A 17,495-nucleotide genomic window follows, 5' to 3' on the forward strand; every position below is an offset into this window, starting at 1 on the left:
ATCAACTGCAGCAACACTAGTGGTTCAGCCTCCCCAGCAGCTGCCGGAAAATAAACTACAGCAAGATGTATAAAGAAGTGAGTAGCACAAGGATATAAAAAATATACTATATCATTAGATCTGAAAAATAAATGTTCCCTTAAAAAAAGTAACATTCTTAACAACGCTATTATGCAATTCCCTTGATGTTATATCCTCGGAGTGGTATTTTAACTGAGAAAATAATTTCCTTTAAAATTTATTTTCAGCTGATACTTGTGACCATCGCCTGCCTGACAACCTCCATCCTGGCAGCTCCTGCTCCAGAACCCGCTCCAGAACCAGCTCCCGCTCCCGCTCCTTCCCCCGGCATTGGATACGGAATTGGACATGGCTACGGTGGATATGGCCTGGGATTAGGTCTAGGAATTGGGCACTATGGAGGTCACTATGGGGGTCACTACGGCGGCTATGGTGGACACTTTGGAGGAATCGGATTGGGCTACCACGCACCCATCATCTCCAAGACGATCATCGGCAAGAGCTACCTGGGCGGCTATGGTTATGGCCTGGGTCACGGATACCTCGGAGGCTACGGACATGGACTGTACGGTGGACATGGTCTGGGTCTGGGATATGGACTGGGATATGGCTACGGTCATGGTTGGTAGAAGTGCTCCTCAGTCCAGTTAAGTCAATCCAAGTTTGGAGCCAAGGAAAGCGAGCAACATGTGAGAGTTTTCAATCGAGTCATTTACTTCGCAGTACCCAAATCATTACGATAGCCTTAATCAGTCAATCACTCAGCAAGTCAATAAATCAATAAAGACAAAGCAACAATGTACAAAAGGAAAGTGTATTAATTATGGGTTTCAAGGCATATTTGAAGTATCTACAATCCTATTTTTCAACGATTTTCTAACATTTGTTGGTATAAAACATTATTAAACTTAATTAACCAAATAATCAGAATTTATATAATTACCAAAACTATAAGGAACCACATAGTACAATAGGAATACATTTGCTATACAATTTTCTAATGTTCGATTATAATCAATACCGAATTATTTAAAGAAAGCTTCTTAAGCTTTGTAAGATACCAGTAAAGATTTTCATTTAGATATTCCTGAAACCCTTTTTTTAAATAACCTCTTATTTTCCAAAAAACGTGTGATTGATTTTTATAAATTCAAACGAAATATATTTCAACATCAAACCCACTTTTCACAATCCGATTTTTGAGAACTTGATTTAATTTAACAAATCTCCGCTATATTCTCTCTTTTTCTCTCACTTTCTCTGTGTATTCTCCTTCACCTCTCTCCGATCCAAACGAAACGAAAGCAATGCAGAAAACGATGTTGTATGTGATGAACTATCCTTACCAGCCATGGGCCAGTCCGTAGCCAGGAGCAGCCAGAGCTGGGTAGGCCGACTTGTAGCCCAGTCCCAAGGGAGCAGCCAGAGGAGCATGAGCGAGCCCCAAGGAACCATGAGCCAGGCCCAAAGAACCATGAGCCAGACCCAGAGGAGCATGAGCCAGGCCCAGGGAGCCGTGAGCCAGGCCAAGGGGACCATGACCCAGTCCCAATCCGTAGGTCGAAATGGCGGGAGCAGCCAGAGGAGCGTGCGCCAAACTAAGCCTGGGGGCCAGTCCATAGGAGGCGATCGAAGGACCAGCCAGAGCATGTCCATAGGAAATGGCCGGAGCTGCAGCCAGTGGCAAGGCCGGAGAAGCTAATCCTCCCAAGTATCCCGGAGCAGCAGCGGCGCTGGCCAGGCAGAAAGCGGCAAAAACGAACTATGTAATTGGAAAAATATATAATTATAATGAAATACAAAATTAAAGAACTTCTATACAACTTACGTATTTGAACATTTTGGTTTTTAGTGCAAGTTGAACTCGTGGCAAGAACACAAAGCTGAATAATGCCGCTGTCTAAGGCACAAATGCTTTTATAGCCCAAAGACCTGGCCAAAATGTTGCACGAGAACGGATCCAAGCTGGGTGCCCCAGAGACTTTTACTTTTGTTCAATGGAGAGACCCGGCCCAAAACCGAGTCCAAGAGAGCAGCATGCAAAGCTGGCCTGTCGAGTATCGAGATGGCGATAGAGACCTGGGACCCACCGGAGAACCGCCTTGCCCCGCCCCAGACAACGCGGATGTTTGCCTGGGCTGAGATTGGCCATACCCTTTCGCAGGGTGTTGCAACACTTAGAAGGGGATAACATTCAAGGCAGGGATGAATAAGCCACCAAATATGGTATCTCACCAGTAAGGCAATCGAAAGACCAAAAATAGACTTTTGAATATAACCAACTGTCCCAAGATCTTAACAGTTGACAGAAATCATTTATTAAGGTGTCTAAAAGTATGCAGTGAGTTAGGAAAATTCAAATTTTAGATTAAATTTGTTGAACTTATGGATTTTGATTATATGATTGCATTCTTTAGATGCCTTTACAAGTAATTTAAAAGCCCTTGTAATTTCTCTACCGAGTAAGCACCTAGCAGTAATCATCAAAACTGCAACACATAACCATTTAATATTCAGCAAATACTTCATAGATTCACAGTAATTTAAAAAACATATTTTTAATTAAATAACGCTTTCTTTAAGTTATTTTATTTAACTAGACAACATTTGAAAAATCCCAGTCAAAGGGTATTTCCACATCGATCACAGGGCAACCAATTTTTGTTTTGATTTTGAATAATTTCTGATAAATTTGTTTTTGGTCTATTTACCTTAAGCCGACGCCGCGACAAGGTGTGTGTGAGAAAAACTTAAATTGCATTTTGTATCTGGCCTTTTTTTAGTTCTTTTATGCATTTATTTTCCTGCAGCCAACAAGTTTCGCTGAATCCGCCGTTTAAAATAATTTAAATGAGCCGCTGCGAATGCGTGCTGCTATTTTGCTGGTAGAAATTTTCGCAGTAAATGCTCGAGCATTCAGAGCCAAAAAGTCTTAATTACAACACAGACCGGCAATGAATGGGGCGTGGCAGTTACACACCTGTGCGTAAAACCGAGGCAAAACCAGATCCGCCTCGAAATCGTTTTTATGTGGAGCAAAATGCACTCGAGGCTCGAGCACATGTGCGTTTAGAACAATAAGTGATCGCAGGCAGGGGCGTGGGCAAGGTCGTTCTTTGTGGAGCGGGAGGGGCTCCTGGGCCAAGCTACGCCCCTGGCGGAGCTAACTTATGAACTGGTGCACCCATAACTCATGCGACAGCAGCAACAATGCCGAAGGAACTGCGGCTGCCAGTTAATTGCCAGCGACCCACTCTGTGCATAATTTTGAGACAGCGCTTTACGCAAGCCCAAAGCACTTAACACTTATGAAAGGGGGGCGGGGCTCGCAGGGGGCTTAAAAAGGGGTCGGTGAGGGGGCTCACTCCAGCACTTGTTGAAATCCCCGCCCTGCAGGCGTTATTTAGACCCATAAAAACATACGAGGACTTAACACTTTATGGGTAACTTTAAAAATTTGGGTACCCACATGCACATAATGTTTATGAATTACCAAGAAAATTAAGAAAATGAATCGATGAAACTAAAAGTATGTTACATGATATGAAAAAGCTCTCTATGGGATATATGTTTTATAACGCTTATGAAAGTAATATTTATGTACAAAGAGAGAATTCTGACGATCTCATCTGAGTTGAAAATGTGCTTGGAAATGAACGAAATTCTTGAAGTTGAAAATGTGTTTATTGTGCTTTAATCAAGATGATACCTCAACAACTAATCTGATAGTCCGTTCATTAGTGTATACTCATTAAATAGTTGTTAATAAACTTAATTTAACTTTTCTCTTCGCACCATTTCGTTCTAGTATTGAGAACATTTATACTAAAATGTAATACCATGGTTTTTAAGAGCGAATGTTCTCAATTCAAGAACAATGTACTTGAATATGTGTCTCTGTGTACTTTTAAAAATATATTTTTAGGAAATCCATTTACGAACTGAATTTCTGCTCAGGCATCTAAAGATTTTCAGATAGAACCATTTTTAAAAGATGTAAAATATTAAAGAAATTTTATAAAAGGCTACAATGGTTACTAAAGGGTTAATGAGAAGGCTTAGCCTCGTCCAGAAAAAGCCTGCGGGTAAATGGAAAGGCAAACGCCTGTGACAATAACAAGTTGGCCAAAAAGGGGTGTCGAAGGGGACTCGGATTCCCAATGCGTAACTCGAAGGGGATTTGCATACGCATAGGCCGAGTGGGCGACTGGACTAGCCGAAGTTCTCCGCCCGATTCGCGCTTTTGGGCCGTAAATCAAACTGGCCAAGCATTTCAATTAAGAGCCTCCTGAGATCCGGCTCGCTCGACTCGTTGGTGCCTTGCTGATATCTACACAGTGCGAAAAATCGCTGGCAATTAATTTTGTGGCACTTGTGCAACACGGCGATTAAATCAAAATGCAATTTATTGGGCACTCGAGTTGAAATGCGAGCGCTTTTGGATCGGGTTTGTTTTTTATTGATGTCTCCGCAAATTGATCGCAGCGCGTTCTAATCGACGCAGTCTCGCCATTATCGTTTCAATGCTCTCGAATGACAGTGTACAACTGTCAATTAGACAAGATTGTTGTAATCGCTCGAGAGCAGACGGTAAACGGCGGGGGGTAATTATAGCATATGGGTCTAGAAGTCTGCTTGTTTGCAAAGTGGATATGCACAGAGCTAATTGGAGGTAGGTGGGAACTCGTATTTAATTTGGAGAAGCAAACATGAGATAAGCAAATTTAATTACCACTACCACATTTAATTATCACTACATCTCTGTGTGATAAGATTAATCAATAATAATAATAAGCATTTTTATAGATTTTTAAATTAGTATATTTAAATATAACTTCAAAAGTAATATTCAGAGTTAAGAGTTATTATGAATGGTATATCATAATAATAACAACACCCATTGAACTGCTAAATGTTTTTCTATATTTTAATAATATAAACAAGGAAGAACGCTATAGTCGAGTACCTCGACTATCAGATACCCGTTACTCAGCTAAAGGGACCAAAGGAAAATGGAGATATGCAAGCAGCAAATGCGCCACCTACCGGCGGTAGACAGATTTAAGCGTTGTGGGCGTTAGAGTGAGCGTGGCAAAGTTTTTTTTAAATCAATCGATAGGTATTGACGAGGCTAGTACATTTCAGTTTTTTATCTAGCATAAAAATTGTGGGCGCCACAGATTTGGGCGGTTTGTGGGCGTTAGAGTGGGCGTGGCATATTTGCGTAACAAACTTGCGCTGCGCTCAAGCCTACGGAATCTAAATCTGAAATCCCGGTTCTCTATCTTTGATATTTTCCGAGATATCCGCGTTCATATTTACGATTTTTTGAAGTTTTTTTTTGGGTCAATCGGTAGGTATTGATGAGAACAATACATTTCAGTTAAAATTTTTGTTCTAGCATCAAAACTGTAGGATCCACAGTTTTGTGCGGTTTGTGGGCGTTAGAGTGGGCGTGGCACTCTTTTGAAATAAACTTGCGCTGCGCAGGAATCTCAGGAATCTGCATGTCAAATCCCAGTATTGTAGCTCTTATAGTTTCCGAGATCTCAGCGTTCATACGGACAGACGGACAGACGGACAGACGGACAGACGGACATGGCTAGATCGACTCGGCTAGTGATCCTGATCAAGAATATATATACTTTATGGGGTCGGAAACGCTTCCTTCTGCCTGTTACATACTTTCCGACGAATCTAGTATACCCTTTTACTCTACGAGTAACGGGTATAAACATACTATAAGGATGATTATGTGTAGCTAAGAATGTAAGTTAAAAATTTATAAAGCAAGTACCTTGTTCTTAGGCCATATACCCCATCACCAACAAAAGTTTTCTACAGTACCCAACTGCAGCCTGGGAAACGGAACGTTTAAGTGCGATTTCTGGGGCTTCGGCAATTATAAATTGAGGGGGCCACCTTATTAATGGGGCGTGACCATCGAGACAAAAGGCAGCTTTAAAATTTAATTTAATTTTCCCACTGCAGCCGCAAACAAGTAAATTAGCTGCAAGAAGTGCAACAACACGTGCAGGTGGGAGTTGTATTTCCATGGGGGCGTGACACAAAGGCGTTGAAAACATCGAAGTGAATTTCAAATCAGCGACTCAAAGACTTGAATTAATTTGCAAAATTAAGTTTAAGTCAAATGGCGTTCGTTTTCTTGATTTGATTTTCATACTTTTCGACGCGGTGTATGATTAATGCCAAAGTTGGCAAGGCGTGGCATCGTTTAACTTGTTGATCGATTGTGATTAGCAAAATGCAATTTAAGCGGCGCCTTTTAATTGAGTCACTGCCATACTCGCAGTGACAGTGCCAACCAATGACCTCTGAGCCAGTGCACACGCAACTTGCAATAAAAATGATAAACAATGCCGCGGGGTAACCTTACACTATAACCTATGAAGGGCCAGAGTGATGAAGGGGTTCGAACTGCGAAAACAAAGCTCAAGGATTACGGCCAGGAACGTGGCTAGTGTCAATGAACCGGAATATAGTAAACACACAGCTGGGCATGAGTTGAAAACACCCTTTGAGGACACTCCGTCATATGGGAAACAGTTTTAAAGGGATAAAGGTCTAAGGCGTTATTTCTTGGGTAATGATTCCCCAAAAACATGGTAGCATAATGTAAAAATAATAAAATTTGTAAAGCTATTTGTATGTAAAAAGTAAGAAATAAGTAATTAAAATTCCTTTCAGTAAACGCACTTTTATTTTAATAAAACTAGGTAGAGTTTTTATGGCACTTGTCTAAGTTTCGACTGACTGAATTTATTAATAAATTCATTTCAACTTACGAAAAAAAATATATATAACCCTAAAAACCCTATGTAAAATAGTGCATAATATTATCTAAAGATACGTTTTTTAGCTGAAATAAATTAAAGCTCTAAATATTCTAATAGTGGGAAATCCTTTCAATGAATTTTTAAAATAGTAATATCATCTGAAGATTGAGGTTCCCAAGAATAAACTGCATTAGATAGTTTCCTTTCAGCTCGATTCCCACTGCCCACTGCAAGATTAATTTAAAACGGAAAGAATAAAACTCGTTTCAGTTCTCAGTTGGTCAGTGCGTGGGCCTGATGCATTGCGTTTTTTATTTGTATTTGCCTCCGAGCGTGTATCTCCATCTCCGTTTGTATCTGTATCTGTTGCTGTAGCTGTATCTGCGACAGTGACGATGTCTGGTGGACACGTGCGGCATTTTTGCAGGATCCCTTTGGCATCCTGGGAAAGCTTACTTCTTCAGGATGGTGGCCACAGGGGCGGCGGCATAAACGGCTGGCAGGGCGGCGCTGTGGGCCACACTGTGGGCACTGTAGCTGCTGGCATAGGGGGCGACGTAGGGGGCGTAGGCAGAGGTGTAGGCGGCGGTATAGGCGAGGGGGGCAGCAGCTGGCACAGCGCTGTAGGCCAGGGGCGTGGAGTAGGCCAGGGGGGCGTTGTAGGCCAACAAACCGGGACTGGCAGCAGCGGCGGCGAACAGAGCGCACAGGACAACGGCGAACTGCAGGATATAAATATAAGAAGTTAAAATATATTAATAAATAAATAATAAACATTACAGCCGAAAATAGTAAAGATTTTATTATAAATGTAACTAGATTCTGAATTTATTTTAGTAGTCACAGATTATCTGTTATCCTTAAGCCAAATATATCTTTCAACTTACGAATTTCATCATTTTGCTTGGATTGGTTGTGTTAACTTCGAAGCTAGACTTCTGATTGATGTCTTGGTTTGGTTTTGAAGTGGTTTATATAGTCAAAAGTACATTTCATCCTTGGCAAAACCCAATGAAAAGCAAAAACCCACAAAATTTAAAACATTTCCATCACGTACCTGGGCTAAAACAGGGCCACTAATTTGGTTGCTTTTTACTAGCACACTTGAAGTTTGCAAATCACTGTTTGAGATGCCTGCAGATAGTACGCATTTCTGGTGAATTTATTTTCAATAAATGCTTTAGTTTTTTATTTCCCCCCCGCTCGAGCATTTCCGCAACTGGCGTCAATAGCAGCTGCCTGTTGCGAATTGAATTATCATAATTTAACACTCAGTGCGTTTTGTGGGCTATAGACGTGCGTGTCATTCCAACCGTCTTGGTCTTGGCCATCTCCGGAGTTCGGCTCACTCTTTGCGATTCAATTGTCAGCCACTTGAACGCGCCGCTTTGCATTCTAATCAGAGATGCAAATAAAAATAGAAGTGGTTTATCCAGTTCCGAAGGACGTCATCGAGTTGAACCCTTTGGTTCAAGGTGGAGGACGTTCGAAGCAGGGAATCGTAGGCATTGGATCAAGGGCTTTGGGAGTTCAATAAACCTGCAGACTAGTTGACCCTTTTGCCCCGTTGTAAACAAGGCTATCACAACTAAGAACGCAGTTTCCTTCAAATTTTCTATTTTTATTAAGCAAATAATACGTTTACAGCTAATAAGAACATTGAACTTATGGAAGGTGGGAAAACAAAATGAGATCTACTTGTTAAAGAGGTTGCGGATTTGATAGGGTACACTTTGAAATTAACAATCCCAACTAAGAGTTTCTTAATAGGAATTTTTGGATTTAAAACAAACAATATTTTTCAGATGTGGTTTTAGCCCTTATGAAACTAATAAAATTTCTGAAAATAACAATTTGTAATATTCAGATTTAACAATCACGTCACGCATACCTATATTATATCAAATAATTGCTGGATAATTTATCCAAAATGTGAAATTTAAATATTTTTTTCTGTTTTAAGTTAGTCCTAACCAAATAGAAATATACTATTCTTGTTAGCTTTTCGAGTTGTATTACAGACGAATATTGTATTCACTTTTTGCAAACGAGTACAGCCTAAAAGTATGTGCTTATAAGTAACTTTATGTAAACCCATTTTAAAGTCCAAATAATAATAAAAGAACAAATCTAAGGTGGATTACGTTTCACGCAAAATGCAGTATTTATTTCAACAATAATATTCCGTTTATATTTGTATGTCCTGTTCCCATGACTTAACTTTCAGCAGTCGGCAGAGGTGGGAAGATATAGAGTCTGCCAAACTAATACCAGGGATGTAGATAAGTGGGTGGATAGCACGGTAATGGAGTATCTAGATGGTTAGCAGGGAAGTATCCTTGTTGCAATAGGTATGTATTTTCGGGTCCAGTTCAGTAGTCAGGCTTTTGGGTATCCTTGATCCTTCCAATCTTAACGGTAGTAGGCGGCATAGGGGTAGGCGGAGTAGGCGGAGTAGGCGGACGCATAGGGATAGGCAGAGTAGGCGGCGGCCACAGGAGCGGTGTAAGCGGCGGTGTAAGCAGCGGAGTAAGGAGCTGCGGCCACATAGGGGGAGGAGTAGGCGCTGTAGGCCAGTGGGGCAGCGATCACCGCCGGCTTGGCAGCCACACAGGCCACGATGGCGAACAGGCACAGGGCGAACTGTAAGTATGGGAAAAACCTCTATTAGTACTCCTTTGATCGCCGAATAGTTTCTGTAATCCTTTTATTCCTTACGTATTTGAACATGTTGATTGGGTTGGTTTGTTGTGAACTGTTGGTTCTCAAGTACTAGACTGATATCTCCTAGACCCCCGGCACTCGGGTATATATAGCAGAATCGGTCGACAAAATTCCAGGCCTAAGCCTCAAAGCAGCGAAGGCGATGCCAATGGCCATTGGTATTCACAAGCCATTCTCAGATCGGTTCCAAGTCCATTTTGAAGCCAGCCAAGGAGAATCTTGAGCATTATGGCTTTGCACTTTTGGTTTCATTTAGGTATTTTTAAAAGCGTGACGAAAAGCGAAAAACAAATCGACTGCGAGGGCGTGTTTTGCATACGAAACTCTGGCTGGATATTGATATTGATCCATCGATCGGTGGGTCTTGAAGTGACCCACAAAAACTGCCGGGTTTGGCTCAGAAATTTATAAAGCTGGGTTCTGTAGGCCCAGACATGTTTATTTCGTTTTCAGAACGTTGAGCCATCAGATCTTATCAGCTCGGATTAGCTATGTACAGGAAATTAGTAAGTCTCAAGCGGTTCTCCGCGGAGAAGTCGATGCACTTGCTCAAAGATGACGAGGCCTCGCCATCGGTGGCCATTTCAGGTGGTGCTCCTCCTGCTGATCCACCTGGCAGCCGGGGGTCAGATCCAGGATGCTGCCGAGGAGATCGATGTGCCGCCTGCCCACCGGGCTGCACCACCACCGCCCCAGGCAGCTGGAGCTGCTGCTCCACCACAGCCACTGGGGCCACCACTGGGTCCTCCACCACCTGTGGGCTCTGCTCCGCCACCGAGTTATCCTTTGTACTACCCAGCTGCGTGGCTGCCATTCGGACGCTTCAGCGACTCCATTCCCGTCCAGATAGTCGCTGTCTGAGTGCCCATCCCCACCAGAAACTGGCCAAAGGACACTGTTGTCCTTCCTGTTGAATTGAATTGCCTGTTACTGATACTGTTACTCATTTGTTATTGAATGAAATATATATTTTTAGATACGTTATGCATAATTATTTAGTCATGCTTGACGCAACTTTCAGTCGGCACCTATTAAATGGCCAACACGTGATTCTCCTACGAGAGATACTATGAAGATACATATTTTGAAATATCTATCGCCTTTGTTATTTTTGTTTTGTCAATGGATTATGACGCCACTCGTCTGGCATTTGTTGAGTATATTTCCGGATTTTCAGAGGACAGAATAGGCCGAAGTTAAGAGTGGGCTGAAAATAAGAAATACATCAGCAAACAACAAGAACATTTTGAAGGTCTTGAAAAGGTTTTTATTTTGTATTTAAAAATTCCTAATAACCTTTGAAAAAATTTAAATTAATGAAATTAAATAGAATGTTGAATTTAGTATAGCCAAGTTTGTAAAAAATGTTAATAGTGATAATACTTTGCAAAGACAATAACATTTCCTCTGAAATCATAGTTAACGAAATATAAGAATTCAGATAAGATCATTTATAAATATGATTTAATATTTTCTGAAACCTTTTAAAGTTAGTTAATGAAAACACACATATAATATTATCCAAATCATTTTAGGACAGTTAGGCCGCAGCAGAAAATCCAGGATGAACAGAAACCACAAAGCCCACAACCCAAGCCCCTTTCCAAGAAAAATGTTTTTAAGCTTTAGTTTGATTTCGTTTTATTTCCAGCCGAGTGTATTTTTAGTCCGTTTCGAATCCATTTTGAGTCCTGGCTAATCCCTCTTACAAAACAGTGGTGTAACCAGCGGTGTATGGGTAGGCGGCATAGGGATAAGCGGAGTAGGCGGCGGCCACGGGAGCGGTATAGGCGGCAGCAACCGGAGCGGTATAGGCAGCGGCGACTGGAGCGGTGTAGGCGGCAGCCACAATTGGAGCAGCAGCAACGCCGTTGAAGTTGCGAGCCACGTACTGGGAACTGGTGGCGGTGACCACTCCAGCCGGAGCAGCAACCACAGGGGCGGCGGCCAGGATCGCTGGCTTGGGCTCAGCCACGGCGGAGGCAACCAGGGCGCACAGGACAACGAGGGCGGACTGCAAGAAAATAACCAGTTAAATTCTCTCCAGAGATCAGGATATAGGATATATCAACGCACCAGCTTGAACATGTTGTTAGTTTAGTTTGATTTGAGCTAGCAAATTGGACTATGCCTTGATTCGCTTGGAGCTGCAACTTTTATAGTCCATGGAATTGGAACTCGAGGGGATGCTTGATTTTCTGGGCACACACGATAATCAGGCGAATGATTCTATACCGCCTGCATGGGAATGCAGAGCGGCCTTTGAGTGGCTCAATTTGCCGTTTGGCTACGTGCCCGCCGCCCCACGGAGGTCGATCTGAAACCGAATCCAAATCCCAATCCGAAACCGAATCCGAATCGTAATCCATCCAATATTTCGGGCACGTCCGCATTGTGGGCCCATAAAAGTTGTCGCCGCGAAGGTAACCAGTAGCTAACCGATGTGATTGATGCCACCAGACACGGCTAATTGCCGATGAGTAACCTCTTGTGCCAAGAGTTGGCCAGGAATCAATGAAATTGCATGCCTCAATTCGATTGCGATTTTTTCAGGGTTACATATATGTGTACCTCCCACGAATGCAATCGACTTTATGCAATGGATGACCAGATCCTCGGTTGCCAAAATCTAATCTGCTCTACTGATGCAACGGCTCCATCTCGCCCACTGGCCAAAACCAAAGTTACGCGCGCATTCCCCTATCGAAAGTTCAATAAACTGGAGGGAGAGATTCGATTTCGAGGAGGCGAATGCTATCAGTGGTACTATAGTTAGCAGACAGTTCTTAATAAGAGTCAAGCTCAACTTACCATTCACAATGGTTTATCTCGGCTGGAAAAAAGAAGCCAGACAGATAGAGGGTTTAAAAGAGGAATTGACTTGGGATGATGATAAACAAGGAGATATGCCATCAATATTCTATATTTCTGGCTGGCTTTCTCTACTTTAATAAATAAAATACGTCTATTATTAAGTCATGATTATCAATAAACGTTCTATCTATGGTACTCAACATTAAAAATTAATCTTTAATCAGTCGTGCCGACGTATTAATTGGGTCAACAGCCATTTTGGTTTCTTTTCTCAATTTCTCTGTCTTATGTTTTAAATACAATTTTGAATCCCTTGATAATTTTAAAATTTTTAAGAGCATCTGATTTTCTTACAAGCTTCCTGTATCCCTTATAATTTTAAGAGTATATACGTAAACGAAACAAAACAAAGTGCAGACCGACAATTTTTATCATCTTAGCGCTGGACTACTGAAAGCCTGACAATCTTAAAGGGAGCTCGATAAAGTCATGTAAAGGCATATACACTGGTCGGCATATGTATTTTGACAAAACAAAAGTTAAGTATACTCATAACTTGAATTTACTTCTTGTAAACTATAGGCATCAATGGAAAGGTAATTTCAATGCCGTTTGAATGATACAATGCATTTCTTTACCCATTCAGTATTTATTGAAAAGGACGAATTTGTGTAAATCAACTTTTAAATTTTTTTTAAAAACTTTTTTCCTCGACTTGAAAACTTAAATTTTTTGATGCAAAAAGTTTCTTCAAACAAAAATAATAGTAACTGCAAAAAGAATTTTTCAAAAATCATTTTCCTTATATTTTTTATGATTTTTTGAAGGTGACAATGTCGGAAAAAATTTGTATGAAAAAGAGAAAAATATGGCTCAAATGCCTGTTTTTAAGCATTTTCAAAAATTCATAAAAAATATAAGAAAAATGATTTTTGAAAAATTCTTTTTGCAGTTACTATTATTTTTGTTTGAAGAAACTTTTTGCATCAAAAAATTTAAGTTTTCAAGTCGAGGAAAAAAGTTCTTAAAAAAAATTTAAAAGTTGATTTACACAAATTCGTCCTTTTCAATAAATACTGAATGGGTAAAGAAATGCATTGTATCATTCAAACGGCATTGAAATTACCTTTCCATTGATGCCTATAGTTTACACGAAGTAAGTTCAAATTATGAGTATATTTAACTTTTGTTTTGTCAAAATACTTATGCCGACCACTGTATGTAAATGCAAATATATAGTGTATCCATTGAGTGGAAGCTGGAGTGAAGTCTGCGAATTTACACTGCTGCAGTTTACAATGTCGATTGACGGCGAGCGGTTCGTGAAAAAGATGTATAAAACTCGCAGGATACTCGTTACGATCCTCATCCTTACTCTAACGATAAGAGAAAGTAGTGCCAATGGTGGAGATATACCCCTGCGATGCGACGAGTACGATTCCATGGGATTTATGGACGTAAACGAGGCCTTTTGCACGGTCACCGGATTCATGGTCACCCACAGTCAGAATATTGTGTTCAAACATATACCACCCGGCAACATGGTCAAGTTCATGAAGTTCTACGAATCAACGCTGCTTTATATGCCCTTCCACTTGTTCGAAACGTTTCCCTATCTCAAGACCCTAGACGTCTCGAATACAAATATATTAGAGCTAACAAGGAATGCCTTTAGTGCGGCCAGCAATCTGACCTATCTGAATCTGGCCTATAACAATCTAACCTCCATCCAGACATCTGTGTTTATTGGCGCCAATGTCCTCATGCGTTTGGATCTGTCCTATAATGAAATATCTTCGCTGAGTGTGAATGCTTTCTGTGGCCTGCAGACCATTAGCCAGATTTTTCTAACGGGCAATCTGTTGAAGGAGCTGCACAGTGATATTTTCAAGGACAATGAGTACTTGGAGAAGGTGTCCTTCGAGGGAAACCTGCTGACCAGCATTCAACCGGAGGTCTTCCGCAATATGCGGCGTATCAAGGAGGTTAATCTTTCCAATAATCGGTTGGTTTTTATCCATCCGGATACTTTTGCCGATGCTGCGAGTCTGGAGAATCTGGTGCTGTCTTACAACGAGCTGCAGAACTTCCAACTGACGGAGAAAAACATTGTGCATCAGCTGCACTTGGATAATAATAAACTGACAAATTTGACTATCAATGCAACGCGATTTGTTCGCGCCAGTCACAATGAAATTTCGCAGCTCTTTCTGCACCAAAGTTTGCACATCGAAACATTGGATTTGAGTTCCAATAAATTGACTAGCATATCGAACATCACAAATATAACCTATTTGCTTTATTTGGATGTCTCAGAAAATCCCATAGGTCAACTCAACATCAGCACATTTTCGCAACTCAACAGACTTAGAGGATTAAATCTGCGTGGAACTGGCATTCGAGAGCTCAAATTCGGAATGTTTTCGAAGCAGAAATTCTTGGAGGAACTAGATCTATCGTTCAACAACCTGACCAGCCTTAATCTGGATGTGTTTGTGCCGTATCTGACCAATCTGAAAAAGTTCCTGATAGACGGCAATGGGCTGCGTGAGCTGCAGGGAAATCGCACGTTTTCCGATGCCTTTCCCCAACTTATGAAACTGGGAGTTTCTAGAAACCGCTTCAATTGCTCCTATCTGCACCACCTGCTCATTCCGCCCTCGCTGCCCGAATCCGTGGTGCTGAATATCGAACCGGACTCCAATCTGGAGGAGACCCCACATATCCGAGACGTTTCCTGCATCAGCCGATCTCAACTGGACGTCAATATCTCTTTCATCGCCGAGGAGTCCCGCCTCGAATCGCAGATTCGAATCTTGTCGAAGCAGCTGGAGATAGTATCGTCTCATTCGGAGAATCTGGGTCTTCATCTGGTTTTTATGCAGGCCTTTGCCTATGTTTTGGGCGGTCTGGTTCTGGTGAGTCTGCTAGCGCTGATAGCCCTCCGGTATCTGAAGAATCGTCGATCCGGTCGATACGATCGAAGCAGCATTGTCTTCCGCTCGAATGCCACAATGGATGCTAATCTTACCCTGGGAAGTGCAGATTCTCAGTAGTCCCGAGAAGACTTCAAAGGATTTTTTTTCTATCTTATGTTATACATATTACAAGTCAAAATTATATTTCCAATTTTATTTAACCTATAATATTTTGCAGCAATCGAAGACTTTCCAAAAATGTTAAGTGGGTGAAAAAGGAAAGAGTAAAAAAATGTATATTAGGTCGTAATTTAAACGAACTCAGCAAACAATTATAATTTTAACACCAAAAATAGTAAGTAAAATAAGTATATTTAAGTTTTTGCTTCCAAAGATCTTTAAATAAACGTTACTTGTTTAAATTCTGAGCAAAGTACTGATTTTTGCTTACACACTGGGAAATGCGAAAAAAAAATTGATAAGGTGTCAGTCGATGAAGAGGAAAAATACTTGTAAGTTTATCTGAAGCGACCTTGCACTCAGATTTCTGACTTCCTGCATGCCATTAAGTTCAGATAACATGAATTGCTGTTATTACAGTTGGCTTATATTATTTTAAAAAAATTTAATATTTTTATCTCGATAACCAAAACCATGGCAATAAAAGTTAGTTTAACTAAGTTATACTGATTTGAACCATATATCAAACCAATAGGCACATTTTAAAATAGATTAGACCTTAATACTTTTTTCTAAGATATTCTTCTGAGTTAAACTAAACACTGTTTTCTGAAATAAAAATGGCATATGAAACTACAAAGGCTTTTTTATCTTTTTTTATAACTGTTTTATTATTTTCTGTTTCGGTTTGTGATATACTATCAGGTCAAGAAATGCCGTGGTGGTCCATCCTACTTCTTCAGCAGCAGGGGAGCGCTGTAAGGAGCAGCGACGTAGGGAGATGCAACATAGGGAGATGCCACATAGGGAGACGCCACGTAGGGAGATGCCACATAAGGAGATGCCACATAGGGAGATGCCACGTAGGGAGCCGCGAAGTTTCCGTGATATTCCCGGCTGTAGACAGCAGCCGCCGGAGCAGCAGCCACCAGAGGAGCGGAGTAGGCCAGAGGAGCCACGATTCCGGGCTTGCCAGCCACACAGGCAATCAGGGCGAAGAGGGCGACGGCGAAGAACTTGAACATCTTGGAGGATTTGGTTGTTTTGATTTGCTGGCAAACGAAACTGATGACAACTGCTGGATGAACACGCCGTTTTATACCCAACCAGACCACCCACAATTAGCCTTGGCACTTAAGCTTAGTGGTAATACATTTCTTGGCCCACCATTTAATTAGCCAAAGTACTCGTAGTCGTACCTAAAAGCCGTTCGCTGAAGCCAACTGCGTATAGTGGCTAAGTACGTGACTGGCCTGAGCAACATAATTTAGTTTTCGGCCGGAGACCTTGCAAGGTCGCTGGGCATTCGACGGTGGGGCTATAAAAGCTACGACTCTGGACTGTTTTAGACATCAGTTGCATTTGTTCAATCCGACAAGTAATACCAAAAAACCAATCCTCCCAAGATGTTCAAGTTCGTCGCCGCCGTTATCTTCGCTCTGTTTGCCTGCGTCGCCGCCAAGCCAGGAATCGTGGCTCCTCTGGCCTACTCCGCCCCCTACGTGGCCTCCCCCTACGTGGCGTCTCCCTACGTGGCATCTCCCTACGTGGCATCTCCCTATGTGGCTGCCCCCTACACCGCCGCCTACACCGCCTCCTACGCCGCTCCGTACGCTGCCTACACTGCTCCCTATGCCGCTGCCTACTCCGCCCCTCTTCTCCTGAAGAAGTAGGTTCCCGGAAGGATGACCAACACCGGAGGATAACAGATGGACACTCGCAATGAAACTGAAATAAACTCGCAAACAAACGAAACCATTTGTCTTTTAATCAGGAAAAATAGGGACTTTATTCGGCGGCAGAAAACATTGTTAATTTAAAAGGAATAAGAACCAAAAACATATTGATCAGAGTTATGTTTAAAATGGATATTCCTAATTTTCTACAGAATTTCAAACCCATTTCCCGGATACCAAATCGGTTTCAGAATGGGATCCCAAAATACAGTTCTAGATTCCATAGCTTGAGTTATTGGATCCCGATTTAGACGTGGTATACCTCTATGAGTTTGTATTTTAATTCTCTAATGATATACATTAAA

General features: G+C 41.6%; 9 protein-coding genes across 9 annotated transcripts; 4 read left to right on the top strand and 5 right to left on the bottom strand.

The window, feature by feature from the left end:
• Nucleotides 1-48: 48 nt before the first annotated feature.
• On the top strand, nucleotides 49-650 carry LOC119555058 (glycine-rich protein). Its single transcript, XM_037866258.1, has 2 exons — nucleotides 49-77; nucleotides 249-650. The coding sequence occupies exons 1-2, from the start codon at nucleotides 66-68 to the stop codon at nucleotides 648-650; spliced, it is 414 nt and encodes a 137-aa protein (XP_037722186.1). The 5' UTR covers nucleotides 49-65.
• A 506-nt stretch (nucleotides 651-1,156) lies between these two features.
• On the bottom strand, nucleotides 1,157-1,894 carry LOC119553952. Its single transcript, XM_037864646.1, has 2 exons — nucleotides 1,850-1,894; nucleotides 1,157-1,783 (listed from the first exon to the last, which is right to left on the bottom strand). The coding sequence occupies exons 1-2, from the start codon at nucleotides 1,859-1,861 to the stop codon at nucleotides 1,364-1,366; spliced, it is 432 nt and encodes a 143-aa protein (XP_037720574.1). The 5' UTR covers nucleotides 1,862-1,894; the 3' UTR covers nucleotides 1,157-1,363.
• Nucleotides 1,895-7,119: 5,225 nt separating this feature from the next.
• On the bottom strand, nucleotides 7,120-7,745 carry LOC119554813. The gene is made up of 2 exons (XM_037865865.1): nucleotides 7,706-7,745; nucleotides 7,120-7,540 (listed from the first exon to the last, which is right to left on the bottom strand). The coding sequence occupies exons 1-2, from the start codon at nucleotides 7,715-7,717 to the stop codon at nucleotides 7,271-7,273; spliced, it is 282 nt and encodes a 93-aa protein (XP_037721793.1). The 5' UTR covers nucleotides 7,718-7,745; the 3' UTR covers nucleotides 7,120-7,270.
• A 1,213-nt stretch (nucleotides 7,746-8,958) lies between these two features.
• LOC119553746 (vitelline membrane protein Vm26Ab) lies at nucleotides 8,959-9,635 on the bottom strand. Its single transcript, XM_037864346.1, has 2 exons — nucleotides 9,537-9,635; nucleotides 8,959-9,461 (listed from the first exon to the last, which is right to left on the bottom strand). Exons 1-2 carry the CDS (start codon nucleotides 9,546-9,548, stop codon nucleotides 9,231-9,233), a joined length of 243 nt encoding a protein of 80 aa, XP_037720274.1. The 5' UTR covers nucleotides 9,549-9,635; the 3' UTR covers nucleotides 8,959-9,230.
• Nucleotides 9,636-10,033: 398 nt separating this feature from the next.
• LOC119555337 (wiskott-Aldrich syndrome protein) lies at nucleotides 10,034-10,403 on the top strand. Its single transcript, XM_037866672.1, has 2 exons — nucleotides 10,034-10,048; nucleotides 10,131-10,403. Exons 1-2 carry the CDS (start codon nucleotides 10,034-10,036, stop codon nucleotides 10,401-10,403), a joined length of 288 nt encoding a protein of 95 aa, XP_037722600.1.
• Nucleotides 10,404-11,215: 812 nt separating this feature from the next.
• Nucleotides 11,216-11,747, bottom strand: LOC119554646 (vitelline membrane protein Vm26Ab). The gene is made up of 2 exons (XM_037865646.1): nucleotides 11,619-11,747; nucleotides 11,216-11,556 (listed from the first exon to the last, which is right to left on the bottom strand). The coding sequence occupies exons 1-2, from the start codon at nucleotides 11,628-11,630 to the stop codon at nucleotides 11,248-11,250; spliced, it is 321 nt and encodes a 106-aa protein (XP_037721574.1). The 5' UTR covers nucleotides 11,631-11,747; the 3' UTR covers nucleotides 11,216-11,247.
• A 1,911-nt stretch (nucleotides 11,748-13,658) lies between these two features.
• On the top strand, nucleotides 13,659-15,710 carry LOC119554733 (protein artichoke). Its single transcript, XM_037865753.1, has one exon. It carries the CDS (start codon nucleotides 13,688-13,690, stop codon nucleotides 15,410-15,412), a length of 1,725 nt encoding a protein of 574 aa, XP_037721681.1. The 5' UTR covers nucleotides 13,659-13,687; the 3' UTR covers nucleotides 15,413-15,710.
• Nucleotides 15,711-16,130: 420 nt separating this feature from the next.
• On the bottom strand, nucleotides 16,131-16,502 carry LOC119554498. Its single transcript, XM_037865431.1, has one exon. The coding sequence runs from the start codon at nucleotides 16,477-16,479 to the stop codon at nucleotides 16,186-16,188; it is 294 nt and encodes a 97-aa protein (XP_037721359.1). The 5' UTR covers nucleotides 16,480-16,502; the 3' UTR covers nucleotides 16,131-16,185.
• Nucleotides 16,503-16,824: 322 nt separating this feature from the next.
• On the top strand, nucleotides 16,825-17,209 carry LOC119554320 (cuticle protein 4.9). Its single transcript, XM_037865181.1, has one exon. The coding sequence runs from the start codon at nucleotides 16,861-16,863 to the stop codon at nucleotides 17,125-17,127; it is 267 nt and encodes an 88-aa protein (XP_037721109.1). The 5' UTR covers nucleotides 16,825-16,860; the 3' UTR covers nucleotides 17,128-17,209.
• Nucleotides 17,210-17,495: the final 286 nt, after the last annotated feature.

Source organism: Drosophila subpulchrella, chromosome 3L (genome assembly GCF_014743375.2).
Source record: "Drosophila subpulchrella strain 33 F10 #4 breed RU33 chromosome 3L, RU_Dsub_v1.1 Primary Assembly, whole genome shotgun sequence".
Classification (NCBI taxonomy): Eukaryota; Metazoa; Arthropoda; class Insecta; order Diptera; family Drosophilidae; genus Drosophila; species Drosophila subpulchrella.